The 21221-nt window shown below is 41.0% G+C and overlaps 1 protein-coding gene across 1 annotated transcript in view; it reads left to right on the forward strand.

The window, feature by feature from the left end:
* The first annotated feature begins 4815 nt into the window (after positions 1–4815).
* LOC121869248 (lactosylceramide 4-alpha-galactosyltransferase-like) overlaps positions 4816–21221 on the forward strand; it is a 44594-nt gene continuing 28188 nt past the window's right edge. Inside the window, exons 1-5 of the mRNA XM_042370489.1 lie at positions 4816–4888; positions 5241–5332; positions 9050–9284; positions 9562–9660; positions 13022–13218. Coding sequence (XP_042226423.1) covers positions 5245–5332; positions 9050–9284; positions 9562–9660; positions 13022–13218 — 619 coding nt within the window. The 5' untranslated portion in view covers positions 4816–4888; positions 5241–5244. The remainder of the gene's footprint in view (positions 4889–5240; positions 5333–9049; positions 9285–9561; positions 9661–13021; positions 13219–21221) is intronic.

Genomic DNA, 21221 nt, shown 5'->3' on the forward strand with positions numbered 1-21221 from the left:
TTGTTCATTTTCCTCGTACAGTTTTGTACGGCGAGCGCCGTGTAAGCTATGACATTTCTAACCACACCCTGCAAAACACAGTGTATTGAGCAAATGCTGCAGCCGCTGAGAATTTATGGGGGCCGAAGTTATTACCAAGAGCAGAGACGTTACCGAGAACAAATTCCTGCTTGAATGTCATGTACAATAATACTGACACGTTCCTTGATAAGAGAGGGGAGTTTGAAACACTACTGAAAGTACACCAACCCGATATAGTAGGAGTTGTAGAACTGTTGTACAAGAACAGGAGAATCGACCCGGAGGAATATGAGTTCAGTATTGACGGGTATGACTTGCAAGAAGGGTGTGGTTATCTATGCTAGGCAAGACCTTAGAGCAAGCCAGGTGAGGGTACAGGGAGAAGATGTTTTTGAAGAACCAAAGTGGTGTAAAATTAAGTAGAAGGGAGATGTACTTATTGTCGGGTGTATCTACAGATCCCCAAACTGCAGCTTACCAAACCAAAGGAACTTCAGAGCCTTAATTGACAATGCAGCGAGGCTCAACCCTAGCCACTTCCCTATCATGGGGGACTTTAACTATGGCGACATCAAATTGAGAAGTGAGCACACGCCAAATTACCTAAATAACCCCGCTACTCTTTTTGTAGAAACTCTAAGAGATAATTTTCTGTTCCAGCATGTGAAAGACCGGACACATTACAGGGGGGAGCAAGCACCCAAGCCACTGGACCTCATCATAACAAACGAAGAGGGTATGGTGGCCAAACTGGAACATCTAGCCCCAGTTGGCACCAGCCACCGTGTAATGCTGTCTTTCAGGTTCAATTGTTACTCGGTGTACGACATAACCAGGCCAAGGTGCAAATATTACCAGTGTAATTATGAGGGGATGAGGGAGGAGATGAAGGGTATCCACTGGCCTGACTCATTAAGGCATAAGAACGCAGACGCTGCACTAAATACCATAGCTGGTAAAGTAAATCATTTGATAGAGAAATACATACCCAAGATCAAACCCAGTGCCTCTAGAACTACAAGGAGACCGCTTCACATGAACCATGCGGCGGTCGACAAAGTTAAGAAGAAAACTAAGAAATCCAAGACGTGGGTCAGGTCGAACGATGAGCTGGACAGGAGGATGCAGGCAAGAGCCAGGAAACAAGCAAAGGCAGAGTGTAGAAGGGCTGAAAAGGAGTTCCAGAGGCTGGTTGCAAGCGAGGTCAGGACAAACCCAAGGGCGTTTTACCGCTATGCAAAGTCGAAATTAACCTTTAGCTTTGACAGTTTATTTCTTATAATCTCATTTTTGAACAGAATGTGGGTCAGTGCTGTACCATACAGCCTATCCTCAAGCACAGGAATATTGTTCGCATCCTCTCTTGTGAACATCGAGGAAAAGTAGCTGTTCAATGCCTCGGCTTTGTCCTGGTCAGACTCTGCGTACCTACCATCATCAAGTCTCAGATTCGATACTCCTACTCGTGTTTTTAATTAAGAGGTGTGGGAGAGGTCCAGGTATCAAGAGGTGTGGGTGGGGGCCTGGTATCAACAGGTGTGGGTGGAGGCCAAGAATCATCAAGTGTGGGTGAGGGCCAGGTATCAACAGGTGTAGGTGAAGGCCAGGTATCAACAGGTGTAGGTGAAGGCCAGGTATCAGCAGGTGTGGGCCCGAGTATCAACTCACCATTCAGGAATGACGAGGAGAGAAAGCAGACGAGAAAGAAGATACCAGCAGAAGCCCGAATCATCTACCTTCTCTTGTAAGTCCCCATTTCTCTGTTGCCAAGATTCACAAAGAAAATACGAATCATAATATCAACCGCACACTATTCATATTATATGAACAAAAAAACAAATCATACTTCAGCAGAACACGAATCATTTACACAGAACACGAATAATTATATATCAATAAAACACGAAACATAATAGGTATATAAACAGGAGACGAACCATATATCAAAAGATCAAGAATTAGATATGACAGGACACTGATTTTCTGACTTAAGGTTAGACGAATGCTAAAGCAAGATGTCAACAAAACTGCACCGAAACTTTAACCTTCTCATAAATTTTCTTAGAGGATAAAGGGGTAAATTTAGCAATAATTAACAAAATAAAGATAGTGACATAACTATACTTGAACTCACCCCAGGAAGACGAGAGATGGCGCTTGTTTGGGGATCTGAGACGCGCTGCTTCTACCCGTCTGGTCTGGCTTCCTCCAACTGTTGTAGACTTGCTTGACTAACGAACAGACTCTCTCGTGTTGCCCCTCCCTCCCCCTCTCCCAAGTAGAAGAACTGGTACAGGTACAAAATCCAAGTAAAGATAAAGGTACGTCACCAAGTACAGGTACTCATATTTCGAAATGGTGGCTGTATATCTTGTTATAATCCCTGATATGAGTCCAATTGAGGAAGATATCTTAAAAAAATGAGTGAGATGACAAAATAATTTGATAGTAATACCTTAATCCTTTGCGTACGATAACGAGCTCCCTTGAGTACGAGACACGTACTCAGGAAGTTGGGTCACTGTACTGAGGGGGCCAAGTTGTTATACTAGGTCAGGGGTCACCAAACTACGGCCCGCGGGCCGGATCCGGCCCGCGACGTCAGTTCATCAGGCCTGCCGACGGTACTTGAATTTGCTTGATAAAACGTATGGAACACGAGACGTTGTGATACAATATAAATTTAAATATTATGCGGCCCGCGCGCGTCATTCTTTCAGTTATCCGGCCCACTGTGAAAAAAGTTTGGTGACCCCTGTACTAGGTGTTAAGCCAGCTTAGTCAAAGGATTAAGACATCGTATGGCGAAATTATCATCAAATAACTCAGGATTTTGTGTCATCTATTACACTCGACACTAACGTTTCTGGGTATTGTCAGGCAGTAAGACTGATAACCACTCTTACTTCTACAAAAGAATTTATATATATATCTATATATATATATATATATATATATATATATATATATATTTATATATATATATATATATATATATATATATATATATATATATATATATATATATATATATATATATATATATATATATATATATATATATATATATATATATATATATATACTTGTATATATATGATCATGTTAATGCTTCGTCTCAAAATCCACATTGTGGAAATCTCGATATATATGCGGCTAACTTTTACCTTATACTGTAATTATAATAGTCTCAGAATATGAGCCTAATTATCATAATTGTGGAGACCTAGAAATACTTATAAACGAACACAACGGAACGCCAAATCCTGACAGGTGGTGACGTCAGGTTGTCGCTCTCCCTGTGGGCTTTGAGGACAACGAACCTCAGTGCCAGGGTGACGCTGTTGAGTAGCGGTACTGCCAACGGTCTTACCATGACTATACAATATATATTGAGACGTCATCTTCCCGCTAACAGCACGCATGGAGGGTCATACTTGCGAAGCTCAGCTTCCATTAGCTATAAGATTTGTTTCATATCGTTATTATTATTATTATTATTATTATTATTATTATTGTTGCAAAAAACCTCTTCGGTTATAAAAAATAAGAAAGTAAAGTAGTGGTAACCTTCACGGGCCTCACCTCGTGCGACACTGCTAACGGAATGAATAAATAAATGAATGAGTAAAGGCTAGTGACAGGGGGGAAGAGGGTTCAGGGGAAGGATAAAGGGAGACTGGAAGTGATTTGTAGAACGAGAGGTAAGATGCAGTGGTTTAAACACCGCTTGCGTAAGGGAGGCGAGCTGTGCTCTGATTGGTGAATGGTCGTTATTGTTCTTTATTTCAGGTCGGCTTGATCTCTTGTGTGTTTCTTGGTGTAATTGCTGGTTTCTGATGGGCGGGCTGCTATGAGCCTTGTTATATTGAAGACGAAGATCTTCTCTTCCGAAGTATTTAGTCGTATTTGTGTCCAAATTTCAGCTTCCTAGCTAAAAACAGTGCCTGGGATAAGAACCATCCACAGAGACACAGGTAAGGGGGCGAGGAGGCCGTTTACGATAAATGAACCCGTAAAAGACAGAATCTTATATATTTATAGAGCCTTTATTCATTCATTCATTATGGGGTTTTTCCTGCGTGTTGGCTCATATTGTACACCTCTTCTACCCTATTCCGTTAGCAGTGTCGCACGAGGTGAGGCCCGTGAAGGTTACCACTACTTTACTTTCTTATTTTTGTATGACCGAAGAGGTATTTTGCAACAACAATAATAATAATAATAATAATAATAATAATAATAATAATAATAATAACGATATGAAAAAAATCTTATAGCTAATGGAAGCTGAGCATCGCAAGTAGGACCCTCCATGTAAGAGTGGTTATCAGTCTTACTGCCTGACAATACCCAGAAATGTTAGTGTCGAGTGTAATAGACGACAGAAAGTCCTGAGTTATTTGATGATAATTTCGCCATACGATGTCTTAATCCTTTGACTAAGCTGGCTTAACACCTAGTATAACAACTTGGCCCCCTCAGTACAGTGACCCAACTTCCTGAGTACGTGTCTTGTACTCAAGGGAGCTCGTTATCGTACTCAAAGGATTAAGGTATTACTTTCAAATGATTTTGTCATCGCACTCATTTTTTTAAGATATCTTCCTCAATTGGACTCATATCAGGGCTTATAACAAGATATACAGCCACCATTTCGAAATATGATTACCTGTACTTGGTGACGTACCTTTATCTTTACTTGGATTTTGTTCCTCTACTTGGGAGAGGGGGAGGGAGGGGCAACACGAGAGAGTCTGTTCGCTAGTCAATTAAGTCAGTACAACAGTTGGAGGAAGCGAGACCAGACGGGTAGAAGCAGCGCGTCTCAGATCCCCAAACAAGCGCCATCTCTAGTCTTCCTGGGGTGAGTTCAAGTATAGTTACGTCACTATCTTTATTTTGTTAATTATTGCTAAATTTACCCCTTTATCCTCTAAGAAAATTTATGAGAAGGTTAAAGTTTCGGTGCAGTTTTGTTGACATCTTGCTTTAGCATTCGTCTAACCTTAAGTCAGAAAATCAGTGTCCTGTCATATCTAATTCTTGATCTTTTGATATATGGTTCGTCTCCTGTTTATATACCTATTATGTTTCGTGTTTTATTGATATATAATTATTCGTGTTCTGTGTAAATGATTCGTGTTTTTGTTCATATATTATGAATCGTGTACGGTTGATATTATGATTCGTATTTTCTTTGTGATTCTTGGCAACAGGGAAATGGGAATTTATAAGAGAAGGTCGAGGGTTCGGGCTTCTGCTGGTATCTTCTTTCTCGTCTGCTTTCTCTCCTCGTCATTCCTGAATGGTGAGTTGATACTCGACCCCCACCCACACCTGTTGATACCTGACCTTCACCTACACCTGTTGATACCTCGCCCTCACTCACACTTGATAATACTTGGCCTCCACCCACACCTGCTGATACCAGGCCCCATCCACACCTGTTGATACCAGGCCCCCACCCACACCTCTTGATACCTGGCCCTTACCCAGATAGATAGATAGCTCGATAGATAGATAGATAGATAGATAGATATGTTTACTGACCGCAGATTACACTAAAATTATTACACTAGGTGCAAACAACATATTTGAATGCAAAACCTTCATTGTAAAATATTAAAAACAATAGATAATCGTAGTCCAACAAATAATCTTTTAACCATATTAAACAAAGTAAACATGTAGAAAGCATCAATTGAACAAGGAACATTAATCATACAACCATAAAATGTCATGGATAATCTTACATACAATATCATTTGTGAACTTGGAAAACAGATCATATAAGGAATTTATGCCATAAAAGTCCCTAAAATGTTGGGTGTTAGGACAAGCCTCCACAACATGCCTCTCGTTTTGCACGAGGCCACATACTGTACACACAGGCGCTGTTCCAAGGGGTGGCGGCCATGCCCCCGCCTGTTCCACCGTCCTGTCTCCACTGCCAGGCTGTGCCCAGACACACTAAAACGTGTAAAAGATATTCTTTGCAAATCATTAATTTTATGTTTCTTGGTGTAAACATCATGCACTATAAAGCTTGGATTAATGTCCTTATATACATTGCATCTTGATGTGTCAGAGTTGTCAATGGCATTATGTACATTTCCAATTAATACAGACATATTGGGAACATTATTGTGTATCATATCGCGTAAAATTTTTCCAATAGGAATATTAGAGGAAATAAAGGAATTTATGGTAAATGACAAAAGATCATCATTCATGTTGCTTCTCTCAGAGCACATTTTATGAAAGAATTTGCGTTGTCTATATTTAAGTAAGTCAGGTAATGAAGGGTAGACCAACCCAGCGTGACATACTGAGTTGGGTGTTGTTCTCCTCACTCCCAACATTTCTTTTATGGCCCAGTTGTAAAGTTTAATTACGGGTTTGACAGCCTCTATCCACGATTCACACCCGTACAGAAGGGATGATGTGGGCCGCGTCGAACGCGCGACGCTTTAAGATAAACGGTACATTATTGTTCCTTTTAATAAAAGAGGCAAACTTCAACACATGACACAGTATGTTTCTTGCATGTTCTTTAGCTGCCGATGACACGGACCTGTCATACGTGGATGGTGAGCCTCGGTATACATAACTGTTACAGTGTTCAACGACTTACTCATGTATATCCAAGCGCAGCGGCTCAGCGTCACCATTTATTACGAAAAACTTTGTTTTGCCAGCATTTATCCTCATTCCATATTCATGACAAAATTCTTGCAATATACTGAACTTTTTAATCATATTTCTCCTCGTTGTAGACAGCAATAGTGTCATCTACAGGCATCAATATATGTATCCATTCTAAAATTATCTCCGGCTGACATTTTCCTTTTACATTCTTTATCAACTCATTCACAAATATTATAAAAAGAAAACATGAGGTGGACAGACCTTGCCTTACACCTTAAGTAGCTGTTATAGCAGCGGATCCCACAATACTCTCCGTAACGCGGTACATTGCCATTACAGCCGCAAGCATCACCATGCCACATCCTATTCGCTTTAAGACAAATAATAATTTGTGCATGGGTACCAAATCATAAGCTTTAGAGAAGTCTATAAAAGTAACAAAAAGCTTAATTTTCTTTCTTCTGGCTCTATCGGTAGGGAGTCGCAAGGTTACAATGTGCTCCATACCTCCGCGTTTCTTTTGTGCCCCAGCCTGCTCCCTGTATAGCCTGAACCATTGGTATAATCTTTCACACAAAATCATATCATACAATTTAGTAATAGAATTAGTGACACTGATGCAGCGACAATTGTGTGGATCAGATCTGTCTCCTTTCTTAAATATTGTAAACACTTTTGCCCTTATCCATGAAACAGGATACTGACCATAACGAAATACACTGTTAAAGAGAGTGACCAGAGTTAATACCCATTGTGCTGGTAGCAACAAAAATACACCTGGGAAAAGCCCATCGGGCCCACATGTTTTATTTGGCTTAATTTTTTTAATTTGCTCATGAACCTCTACGGGCGAGATGGGGCCATCCAGGATAGGTATGGTTGTATTAACTTCATCAGTATAAGGGTCCACAATATCAGGGGGTTAAGTACATTTTCAAAATGAGCTGTAAACTCCTCATCGCTTGGGCAACTATCATCACCATAACCAGACATTTAAATTCCCCTTCCAATCTATTGCTTTCCATACTTTCGAGTCATCATCATCTTGTAGCAACCTTTTCCATCTACCCGAGTTATCATCACTGTACTCCACATTCCGTACACTTCCCAGCACATGTGTCTAATGCATCGGTCACGTTCTCTGCCACTACATTTCTATCACTGTTATCAACTACACCAATTTGAGCAACGTTATCCTCAAACTCTTGTCTATCAATGTTACTAAATTTCACTGAGCACACATTTGGCAGCGTTACTATATAGCGCCGGGTGATCTCTCAGCGACGTTGCCCTTGTAAGGATGCTATCCAAGTCCACGCCTGTGGTGGCAACCGTTACTGCAATCGGGGCGTGGTCGGATGGGAGACCACTCCACCGTACAACATAAAAAACAGTTATGCATTTAACCAAGCCTTGAGATGCAATACATGTGTCAAGTTCTGAAATCCGTGTGTCTCCTTTCCCGTAAGTCTTATTGCCCCAAAAAGTGCTTATGTGGTGTCATATGATTATTAATCACTAATAGATTATTATCAATGTATACAGTGGACAGTAACTCTCCATTATCATTGGCAACGTTGACATCATTTATCACAGGGTGTGATAATCGATTGGGGTTTAAAGGTTATTTATGGGCAAGTAAATCTCTCACTGACTTTCCAAATCTTCCATTCATATCACCAATGAGGACATAGCCATAAAGTTTTTCTTGGATAGCAGCAAATGATGCATGTGAATAATAAGGCGAATCGCATGGTGATATATAGCAAAATCCAAATAAAGTACCTTGCATATTCTTAAATTGTAGTCACACTTGATCACCAACACTTACATCAATAGCGTATACTAAATAAGACAAACTATTCTTCACACCTGGCCTCCATCCACACCTGTCGATACCTGGCCCTCACCCACACCTGTTGATACCTGGCCCTCATCCACACTCGTTGATACCTGGCCCCCACCCACACCTGTTGATACTTGGCCCCCACCCACACCTGTTGATACCTAGCCCCCACCCACACCTGTTGATACCTAGCCCCCACCCACACCTGTTGATACCTAGCCCCCCCACACACCTGTTAATACCTGGCCTTCACCCACATCTGTTGATACCTGATCCTTACCCACAACTGTTCATACCTGATTAATCTTTATTTTGTGAAATTTTGAATTATATCATAGTTGTTACTATAAGAAAGAACAAAAAAAATTATGGATATATCTATAGGAGATGAAAGCCTTTTTATGCTATATGCATCTTACTTCAGCACCTGTTGCCCCCATGAACACCTGTTGCCTTCCAAAGCAGCTGTTGTCCCCTTAATCAAATGTTATCATTCTCGATACCTATTTCCGCCCTCTCGTTCTCTCCTAGTGAGGACGTCCCTTCAGTCCGAAAATCGAGGCCTCGGCAGTAGACTTTCTTGGCGGTGGTCGGGTGCTCCTGTCCTCCCGTCTCCGGAGAACGAGATCATATCCTCCAAAGCTGTGGTGGGTGGAGTTGATGATTTCTACATGAAGGGCGCTGCTTTGTGGAGAAAGGGCACGGTGGAGTGTCCTCTACCTGCCGAGGCACCTGGAGACTACATGAAGCTGCAAAACATCTTCAGGTAAGACTAACACGTTAAGTTCTACAGATCGAGTTCTTCAGACGTCACTTCTTAGTTCAAGTTCAATAGCTCCTTTAGATAGGTTGTTGTGAACAGATTTCGGCAGATAATCTCAAAGACGTTCCTCAGTGTTGTCATCTTCAAGTGCTTGGCTACAGACACAAAATTCTTCGATACAGATTCATTTCAACGATCTGTACCTACTGATTCATCCCTTCTCTTAGATCTTCATTCATTTGCCTAATTAGTATTGTTTTATTGTTCCGTCCTTCACCAGTTTGGAGAAGGAATGGAAGGGGAACGTAAGCAACATCCTACTGGCTGAGACATCCTGCAACATGAAGCCATCCTACCGAGCCTGGTGCGCCGTGGAGAGGTAAGCTGGGTTAATCTGCCTGTAGGTGTACCGTAGGAGGCCGCGAGTGCCTGTATGTGGACTATAAACGATCGGGTGTGTCTGTATGTGTACTATAAGAGGCAGAGTGTGTCTGTATGTACAGTGAAAGACAAAAGTCAGGTCCCGGATTTGTCGAATGATTAATTATTTACAATTGCCAGCACTCACAAGTGGCACATAGGCTGGCGCGTTATGCTATTCGTGGAATCTGTTTGTTTGTTTGTTTACAATGTAGTTTGACAGTGATTGGCTGTTGGAATGCTGACGTTCTCACAATTTCATTATCTGATAACCATTAACTCTACTTCTATGGGGTTTGGCATTACCATAGTTCTGGTGAGGTTGATGTAATGGCAGATAATACGCGCACAGTATATATCAGGGCAAGGGCGGATCCAGGAATATCAAAAAGGGGGGTCCAAGAAGTTGTGAGTGGGGGAACAAGGCGAGCACATCGAGCCCACCCAGATGTTTTTTTTTGGGGGTCGCTGTAAGCTCCCCGAAAATTTCTTGATATCTGACCAATATCATGGGCATTTTGAGACCATTTTGAAGCCATGTGCACTTGTCATTAAGATATATTTCGAGGTCAACAGTGATTACTTTTTACTAGACAAAAACGCCTGACTACAATACAACATTAAAGGAGAAGTATTGGAATTTTCTGATGAAGACGGGGGAGGGGGGGGGGTCTTTCATGTTTTTAGTTTACTCGATAATTTATCCATTTTGTCATGGCTAGCAAGTGGCACTGACTCTTTGAATGATTTTTAGTCGTTCAGTTTGAATTTGAAGGTACGTATCATTATTCATGAACACCTTGCACTATGCCAATGATGAATCCCGTACCATTTCGGATTAAAGTCCATTAGTGTAGTCTCCTTGCCGAACTTTTTTGGGCTTTACTTTTTCAAAATTGGTTGATTTAGACGTGGCCGAAGTTCCACAGATTGAGGATAATTTCTAGCTGGAGTATGTAGCCAAGGCCGTTCATCATCACCATATTCGCTACTTGAACTATCAGTATTAGCATCTAAGTCGATATGCGGAATTGCACCAGCATCGTTTGTTGGATTCTGAGCCACTTCAGACTCTCGAGATTCTGGTAAATTACATTTTAATATTCCTGCGTCAGTGCTATGGGGTTGTAAATTTGGAACGTCATCTCGCTTAGTGCTAGTGCTCTCTTTGCTGTCCAACAGATGGGTCAGGAGTAGGTCTCTTTACAAAGAGTTCACTAAGTTGCCTTTGTGTGCTGTCATTCACGACAAGCAATTATACTGTCTTTCCTCCGTGTCAAAGTTGTGCATGCTTTTCCTTGTACTGCAGTCCGAGTTGCTTTCTTTACCACATTCAGTGCATTTGACCGGTTGACATTAATCTCGTGAGAAGTTGACTGCAATTATTTTTTTTCCAATCTATTCAACAAAAAATTATTTTACTACTTTTCAATAGTTGAATTATGATTTTTTACTCTAGTTTTTGTCTCATTTCCTTCATTAAAAACACATATACTGTCAACAGTATATGTCCACTGAACAGCTATTTACCTCGCATGCTTCATATGAACATGAGGCCATCATCTATACCTGTCTGTGTTTGCGAGCCAGTACTAATGTTACCACTGGCAACTTGCCAGATGGGTTTTAATTTATCATACTGAAAGTGATACAAATGCCTTTGTTAAAGTATTCTCAAAGCTCACTGTGCAATTTGAGGTCAACAAAACTGTGATGAGTATAGACACATGTATGGTAGTATGCATGTGTATACTGTGACTGACGGTAACTAGAATACCTGTTGCATTATGCGTTTAAAACAATATAAAACAAAAAAATAATAAGTACTGGGTTATTGCCCGAAATTTTGGGTAAAAATGCCCGAAAAACTCAGTGATGCCCGAATTTAAGGGGCCATTGCCGCCCTGCCCCCCCCTCCGCCTCCCACGCCAATAAATCTAACCTAACACGCCAGCCGATGTACCAGTAACGAGTGCTGGCATTTGTATACGTATGATAAGATGAAACGCGCGACGAAATGTTCCCTATTCATCAGATGATTGGTAGTAGGTAGTAGGCAGCTACCAAACACGGAGGTACTACCGCCTGGGAAGATATTGGAAGCATAATGTGTTGTCTAATGGTAGACCCTGCTGCCACATGGCATCACAAAAATTGTGACCAAGTCCCAGGTTGCTGATCTGACTTTTTGCCTCATTTACAAACAATTGCAGGGTCTCAATTGTTTCTCTTACTTTAACAACACAACATACAGTTAATATCGTTTTTCATGTTTTATTTTTTTATTTGTTTCTGTACTATTATTATTATTATTATTATTATTATTATTATTACACCACCACCATTATCCCCACCACCACACACACCACCACCACCACCACCACACCACCACACCACCACCCCACACCACATTACCACCACTGACCACCACCACCACCACCACCACCACCGCTTATTACCACCACCACCATTACACCACCATTACACACACCACCACCACCACCACCACCACCACCACACCACCACCACCACTGCTTATTACCACCACCATTATTATTATTATTATTACACACACCACCACCATTATTACACCTTACCACCACCATTACCACATTGTTATTACTTATTATTATTATTATTATTATTATTATTATTATTATTATTATTGTTATTATTATTATTATTATTATTATTATTATTATTATTATTATTATTATTATTATTATTATTATTATTATTATTTTTATTATTATCATTTGGCCCCCAAGGCTCCGATATAGGTTAGTGACCTGTGCCCAGGTGGGCTTAACCCCGTAAAAAAAATAAAAATAAATAAATAAATAAAATAAAATAAAATGTCCAGTACTATACTTTTGTATTTCATTGTATTGTAAAAGGCCGTATATGCCTCTATGTACTTTAAGAAGCTGTGTTTGCCTGTACGTATACTGTAAGATACAACATACGCTTGTATTAGTACCAACAACAGCAAATTGTACTTGTCTTTTGTACGCATATATGTATCGGTACATTCAAGATATAATGATCTTTATACCTTGGGTGTATTAATCGTAAGTGGTCATGTATGCCTCTGTAACGTTAGCGGTCAAGTGTACCTGTGTATGTATTTTAAGTGGTCATGTATACCTCTGTGTATCGCAAGTGGCCAGGTGTTCTGTACTTTGTGTGAACCGTAAGAGTCCACGTGTACAGTATGTGTCTGGGTGCATTGAAGAGGCGGAGTTCCCATAAATTCAAGCTCATCAACGCCCTTCCGTCAATGAGGGGCGACGGCGTTAACATACTCCTTTTTGCCGCAGCATGGTGCAGCAGAACCCGCAATCGTTAGTGTGGTACGTCATGACGTCAAAGGTGGTGAACTTGCGACAGGGTGTGGCTGGTCGCCTGCTGGAGCACTACCACAACCTGAGGCTGGTGACGGTGGGCCTGCGTCAGGTGTTCCATAACACCCCACTGATGGACCTGTACACCTCCACCTCCTGGACCCATAACACCAGTGAGTTACTACCACACTATGAGTGACACACCACTGAATTACTATCACACTATGAGTGACACAGCTCTGAGTTACTACCACACTGGGAGTGACACACCACTGAGTTACTACCACACTGGAAGTGATACACCACTGAGTTTTACCACACTATGAGTGCCACACCACTGAGTTATTACCACACTATAAGTGACACACCACTGACATATGACCACACTATGAGAGACGCACCACTGATTTAAAACCACACTATGAGTGACACACCACTGATTTAATACCACACTATGAGTGACACATCACTGACATATGACCACACTATGAGAGACGCACCACTGATTTAATACCACACTATGAGTGACACACCACTGACATATGACCACACTATGAGAGACGCACCACTGATTTAATACCACACTATGAGTGACACACCACTGTTTTAATACCACACTATGAGTGACACATCACTGACATATGACCACACTATGAGTGACACAGCACTGATTTAATACCACACTATGAGTGACACACCACTGAGTTATTAACATACTGTGAGGTCTCTCCATTGAGTTACTACCACACAATGAATTGAATTGAAAAAGTTTATTTTGCCAGAATAACACAGATACAGAGTGGATAATAATAACAATATTAACATGGCTGAGCCAGTTGAGAACCTGAGCTCTCTTTTAGGCACCAAATATATACTATACATTTATCTCAAGGAAGTATCATGTAACAGTTAGTATCATCGGGAATAGTACAATAGCATGGTGGTAATAAGAACATCTCATAATGTTACCACGGTTATCACTTCAATATTTATTAATTTTATTTATTTATTATTTTTCTTTAATTCATTTTATTTAGTTATATATACATACATTACAGTGTAATTGAAAAACATAAGTATAATGGGGGAGCAGTACAACATGGGTTGTACAGTAATAAGGTTGAACAAGAGGACAGAGCTGTCAGGATTATGTCTAGTTGGCAATTATGTTTAATGCAATGGTAATTACTTATCTATTTGCATGATAATTTCCGATAAAACTGTTTTGATGGTACAATAAAAGCAGGTACTGTAAATGTAGTAGGTGTTACAAGAAATATTAATACTTAGACAATAGATATTTTTTTAAAAGATAGTTTATAGGAAGGGAGCGTAGTCTTTCCTCGGATGGGTGGGGGTAAGTTGTTCCACACCTTCACACCTTGATATTTTATGGAGGTCTGGGACTAAGAGGAGAGCATGGGGGGTGGTCTTAGTGGCTCTGGGTGCCTTAAGTTGTATCTTTGATTATTCCGGAACTGGAAATAATTATTGTCAAGCAAGTGATTGATAGATTTGTAGACAAAGAGGGCACAGCAGTAGGTGTTAATATCTTCGAATTTTAGCATTTTCAATATAGCAAATTTTTCGTTTGTGTGATCTGTTTTTTTTCTTTCAAGTAGGTCATTGTCGGTACAACTCTCTTTTGTGCAATAACCAGAGATTGTGTTTTTGAAGAGCCAGAGGCCCCCCATAGTGTGTGACAGTGTATCAGGTGTTGGTAAACAAGATCATGATGGATTTCTTTCATTGCTGTGAGAGTGAGTGACTGTCGAGTGTGATACATGATACCCCACTGTTTATTGGCTTTACTGTGAATGGATTGTATGTGGTTTTTCCAGTTAAGTTTCTCATCAACAATATCTCCGAGGAATTTAGTATTTTGTTCGCGTTTGAGGACTGTATTACCAAGGTACAAGGGGGTCCAAGTCTGGGGGTAAGTTTTTCCTTCTGTGAAAAATCGTGTAGTGAGTTTTCTTAAGGTTTAAGGTCAGTTTATTATATATTACCCAGGTTCTGACTTTAATCAATTCAGTGTTCATAGTTCTCATCAAGGAATGGAGGTCTGAGTTGTTGGCATAGAGATTACTATCGTCTGCAAATAAGTTGCATTTTATGAGTGTGCTGGCGTGGACTATGTCGTTTATGTACAACAAAAACAGTACTGGACCGAGAATGGAACCTTGGGGGACGCCATACAAGATTGGCGAGGAGTCATATTGGTGATTATTATAGCAGACATACTGCATCCTCTTGGACAGATATGAGGTAAACCAATTATGGAACAGGCTCTAGAGAGGTCCAAGAATATACCGACTGTGAACTGACTGTCATCAAAGGAATTTAAGATGCCAAACAGGGAGGTACTACTGCCTGGGAAGATACTGGAAGCATAATGTGTTGTCTAATGGTAGACCCTGCTGCCATATGGCATCACGAAAATTGTAACCAAGTCCCAGGTTGCTGATCTGACTTTCTGCCTCATTTACACACAATTGCAGGGTCTCAATTGTTTCTCTTAACATTGACAACATAACATATATATATATTGTTTCTCACTCTTTATTTTTTTCTTTATGGTTCTGTATTATGATTATTGCAGTTATTATTATTATTATTACTATTTTTTTTTACTTATCTGAATTATTATTATTATTATTATTATTACTATTATTATTATTATTATTATTATTATTATTATTATTATTATTATTATTATTATTATTATTATTATTATTATTATTATTATTATTATTATTATTATTATTATTATTATTATTATTATTACCCCCCAAGCCCTGATATGGGTCAGTGACCTGTGCCCGGGTGGGCTAATACCCGTAAAAAAAAAGAAAAAAAAAAGAAGGATAGCAGAGCACTCTCAGTCGACCTTCTAGCTCTAAATCCAAACTGGGAGTCTGTATAGATGTTATTGGCATTGCAGAAGGAATATAATCTATTACATGCTAGGTTTTCCAGTATCTTACTCAAGGCTGGGAGGACTGATATGGGGGCGGTAATTCTTGAAGACCTTTGTCCCCAGATTTTTTATATGCTGGGTGAACTTTAGCAATTTTCAGTTTATCCGGAAAGACACCACTAGTGAAGGAGGAGTTACAAATGTGTAGGAGAACAGGTAGTAGTAAGTGGGCTATTTTCTTAATGATGCTCATTGGTATATTGTCTTTGCCTGCAGCTGCATCTTTGGAAATTTTTATGATGGCCAGTAATTCATCTGCTGTAACAGGGGATAAGAACAGCTCAGTTTGCTGTCTGTTTTGCAGGTAGGCTCTAAATTCCTCATGGTGATCAGGGATGCTCTCTGCAAAATTATTGCCAACATTAATAAAATATTGGCAATGAGGGAGGGTTCCGTTACAACTGAATCATTTATCATAAAAGCTGAGTTGGGGGCCGAAGGCTGAGTGTTCCTGTACTGAATAGAATTTGTGACATTCCAGGTTTTCTTACCGTCACTTGATGCTGACTGAAGCTTATTTGTATTATAGTTACGTTTGGCGTTTCTAACTGCTTGAGTTACTCTATTTCTGATACTTCGGTAAGCATCACCGAAAGTTAAGGCTTTTTGCAAATTTCCTTTGGAGTTTGTGTTTTTCTTTTATCATTATCTAAATTTCGCTTGTGATATAGGGTTTGGAAATGAATACGGTTTTCACTAACTTTTACTTGAGCGGGAAGCAATTATCAAAGCAAGCATTGAAGATGCAAGAGAAGTTGCAGCTATTTACGTTAGGGTTGTCGGAGGCATAGACAAGATCCCAGTTAGCATTCATTAGGTTGTTTTCAAAAAGGAGCATGTTGTCGGTGCAGTAGTCTCTGTATTGTATTGAGACTCTACTAGACCTTTCAGGTCTTGTGACTGTTTTATACATGGCAAAAACTTGGAAGTGATCTGAGATATTGTTATAAATAATTCTACTTGCAAGATTGTTAGGAGTGTTGTTAGTCCAGATATGATCTATCACAGTGGCAGAGGTGGCAGTTACTCTAGTGGGATTGGTTATAGCGCTGAAGAAGAGTTTAGAATGGCAGGTAGGAAGAAGGTCTAATACTGAGGTATCGGTTTCTGATTTTAATAGATCAAGGTTGAAATCTCCTGTAATATAGCAATGTTTCCTCTCTGAACTTATGATAGTGACAAGCTCTGAAAATTTATCAAGAACATTCCTTACATTAGTGTGGGGTCTTCTGTAGATTACTCCTACGAAGATATTTCGTGTGTCGTTACGTAATTCAATTAAAACACTCCATGTACTCCTCCTGAACCTATAAATCATCTTTTACAGAAGTGTTATACTTGATATCAACATATAGGGCGACACCACCACTGTGTCGTGACGTGTTGACGCAGTGTCTATTATAATTAGGAATGTTATACGAATGGTCAATATCGTTAGTGAGTTTGTTCTCACAGAATCCAAGTACATCAAATTTATGGGCAATAGAAGATAAACACTGATCTAAAGAGGTATCTAGATGAAGGGGAATCCTGCTGATGTTATGGCTAATCAAGGAGAAGGAATGAGGTAGTAGGAGACTAGAACTAAACTCGGGAGAGTCAGGAAAGTAATAGTTACAGTTTGGGTTGGTGTAACACACCACTGAGTTACTACCACACTAGGAGTGACACACTACTAGGCTATTACCACACTAGGAGTGACACACCACTGAGTTATTACCACACTATGAGTGACGCACCACGGAGTCATAACCATACTATGAGTGACACACCACTGAGTTATTACCACAAGTATGAGTAACACACCACTGAGTTACTACCACACTAGGAGTGACACACTACTGGGTTATTACCACACTAGGAGTGACACACCACTGAGTTATTACCACACTATGAGTGACCCACCACTGAGTCATAACAATACTATGAGTGACACACCACTGAGTTATTACCACAAGTATGAGTGAAACACCACTGAGTTATTACCACAACTATGAGTGACGCACCACTGAGTTATTACCACACTATGAGTGACACTCCACTGAGTTATTCCCAAGTATGAGTGAAACACCACTGAGTTACTACCACACTAGGAGTGACACACTACTAGGGCTATTACACACTAGAGTGACACACCACTGAGTTATTACCACACTATGAGTGACACACTACTAGGCTATTACCACACTAGAGTGACACACCACTGAGTTACCACACTAAGAGTGACGCACCACGGAGTCATAACCATACTATGAGTGACACACCACTGAGTTATTACTACAAGTATGAGTACACACCACTGAGTTACTACCACACTAGGAGTGACACACCATTGCTATTACCACACCAGAGGACACACCACTGAGTTATTACCACACCATGAGTGACCCACCACTGAGTCATAACAATACTATGAGACACACCACTGAGTTATTACCACAAGTATGAGTGAAACACCACTGAGTTATTACCACAACTATGAGTGACGCACCACTGAGTTATTACCACACTATGAGTGACACTCCACTGAGTTATTCCCACAAGTATGAGTGAAACACCACTGAGTTACTACCACACTAGGAGTGACACACTACTAGGCTATTACCACACTAGGAGTGACACACCACTGAGTTATTACCACACTATGAGTGACGCACCACGGAGTCATAACCATACTATGAGTGACACACCACTGAGTTATTACCACAAGTATGAGTAACACACCACTGAGTTACTACCACACTAGGAGTGACACACTACTGGGTTATTACCACACTAGGAGTGACACACCACTGAGTTATTACCACACTATGAGTGACGCACCACTGAGTCATAACCATACTATGAGTGACACACCACTGAGTTATTACCACAAGTATGAGTGAAACACCACTGAGTTATTACCACAACTATGAGTGACGCACCACTGAGTTATTACCACACTATGAGTGACACTCCACTGAGTTATTACCACAAGTATGAGTGAAACACCACTGAGTTACTACCACACTAGGAGTGACACACTACTGGGTTATTATCATACTATGAGTGACGCACCACTGAGTTATTACCACAAGTATGAGTGAAACACAACTGAGTTATTACCACAACTATGAGTGACACACCACTGAGTCATAACCATACTATGAGTGACGCACCACTGAGTCATAACCTTACTATGAGTGACACACCACTGAGTTATTACCACAACTATGAGTGACACACCACTGAGTTATTACGACAACTATGAGTGATACACCACTGAGTTATTACCTACTACTATTACTTTGCTGTCACTTAGAATCGAGTATGATGATCATCCAGCTATGATAATAATATATGAGTTATTAAGGATGTCACTTTCGTTGGTGAACTCTAAGGCGACTAGAGAGGCCGATACGGGACTGGCAGAGTCGGTCACAGATGTTCCACATGTGGAGGGCTACATCTAGTGCGGGAGGGGCGGCGGTAGCGTCTTTCCGACGTTGGCACTTTAGAGTCGGGCTAACTCGTGTGGTGATCCTCGAAGCGTTACTGTGTGGAGTAATCGTCTCCCAGGTTAAGGGTCGATTTGGCACTTTTTCAGGTTTGTCTTAAAACTATCCTTATACCTTTTCATTTCCCCACCAGCGTTACGTTTACTATTCGTTAGGTGACAGTAAAGTAGCTACTTTGGCAGTCTACTGTCGTCCATTCGAGTAACATGGCCAGTCCAACATAGTTGTACATGGATAATGGTAGCCTCGATGCTCCTACAGTTGGGGTCAGAGAGAATACTGGCATTTCTTTTCTTGTCTACCCAGAGAACTCGGAGGATAGAACATAGACTACGTTGGTGAAAGTTTTCAAGTGCCTTGAGGTGCCTCATGTATGTGACCCATGTCTCGCTGCCATATAGCAGGGTGGAGGGGACCACTGGTCGATATACGTGCAACTTTGTTGATTATTTTAGCTCCCTACAGCTGAATACAAGGGTACGGACTCTGCCAGAGGCTCGAGATGCACATCTGATCCGATGTTGAATCTCTTCATCGATGTCTGCGGTGGTGGACAGGTGGGAGCCGAGATAGTGAAAGTGGATAACAATGGAGAGGGTAGTACCGTTAAGCTGGATGGATGGTGGAGGTGTGGCTGAACCAGGGGTAGGTTGAAAGAGAATCTGAGTCTTATGTACATTCACCTCAAGGCTGAAGTATGCATACACATCTGCGTAGGTGTTCAGGATCTCCTGTAGGTCGCGTTCAGTGTGAGTGACAGGGGTGAGGTTGCCTGCATACTGAAGGTCAGTAATGGATGCTGCCGACACCTTTACCCCTGCCTGGAGTCGTCATATGTTGAAAAGACCTTTCAATCGGTACTGGATGTCCACCCACCAGCTAAATTGGCACTGGCACGAGTAAAGAAGGAAGCAAAGAAAATGGAAAAGAGAGATAGAGCTGGTACACATCATTGTTTTACTGTCGTTTCGTTGGGGAAAACTCAGGCTGTGCTTCATTGTGCAGGACACTGCCGTTAATGCCATCATGAAGCTGCCTCACAATGGCAATAAATTCTGGTGGGCAGCCAAAACGGCTGAGGGCCCGCCGGAGGCTTTCCCTGTTGACTGAGTCGAAGGCCTTGGTTTGGTCCATGAAGGCCATGTATAGGTCACGATGCTGTTCTCTGCACTTTTCCTGTATCTGGCGGGCAGCAAAGATCACGACAGTGGTGCCTTGTGAGGGTCTAAAGTCACATTGAGACTCTGGGAGGAAGTTTTCCGCACCAGGAAGACGTCTGTTTGGGAGGACTCAAGCCATAATCTTGCCAGCTACAAAACAGTAAGATCCTGCGGTAGTTGCCATAATTTGACCAGTCTCCTTCGTTCTTCTAAGTATTGACGATGGAGGCGTCTTTAAGAGATTGGAGATTTCCTCTTTTTCCCCTATATTTTCCAGGAGAGATTAGAGACGGCTGGTAAGCAGAAGTCCCCCTGCTTTATACACCTCGGCTGGTATTCCTTGAGGCCCTGAGGCTTTGTTATTTTTCATCTGTTTGATGGCAGTAGCTACCTTATACAGAGATGGAGAATAGCTGAGATAGGTCAACCTTGGATGCTGAGGGACCTGCTGGGTAGTCAGGACATCCACATCGGTGTTTCGGTTGAGCAGCAAAAGGTAGAGTTCTCTCTCCAGGATGCCTTCTTCGTCTTTAATTAGG

The sequence above is a fragment of the Homarus americanus genome, unplaced genomic scaffold (genome assembly GCF_018991925.1).
Source record: "Homarus americanus isolate GMGI-L3 unplaced genomic scaffold, GMGI_Hamer_2.0 scaffold3084, whole genome shotgun sequence".
In the NCBI taxonomy this organism is placed as follows: Eukaryota; Metazoa; Arthropoda; class Malacostraca; order Decapoda; family Nephropidae; genus Homarus; species Homarus americanus.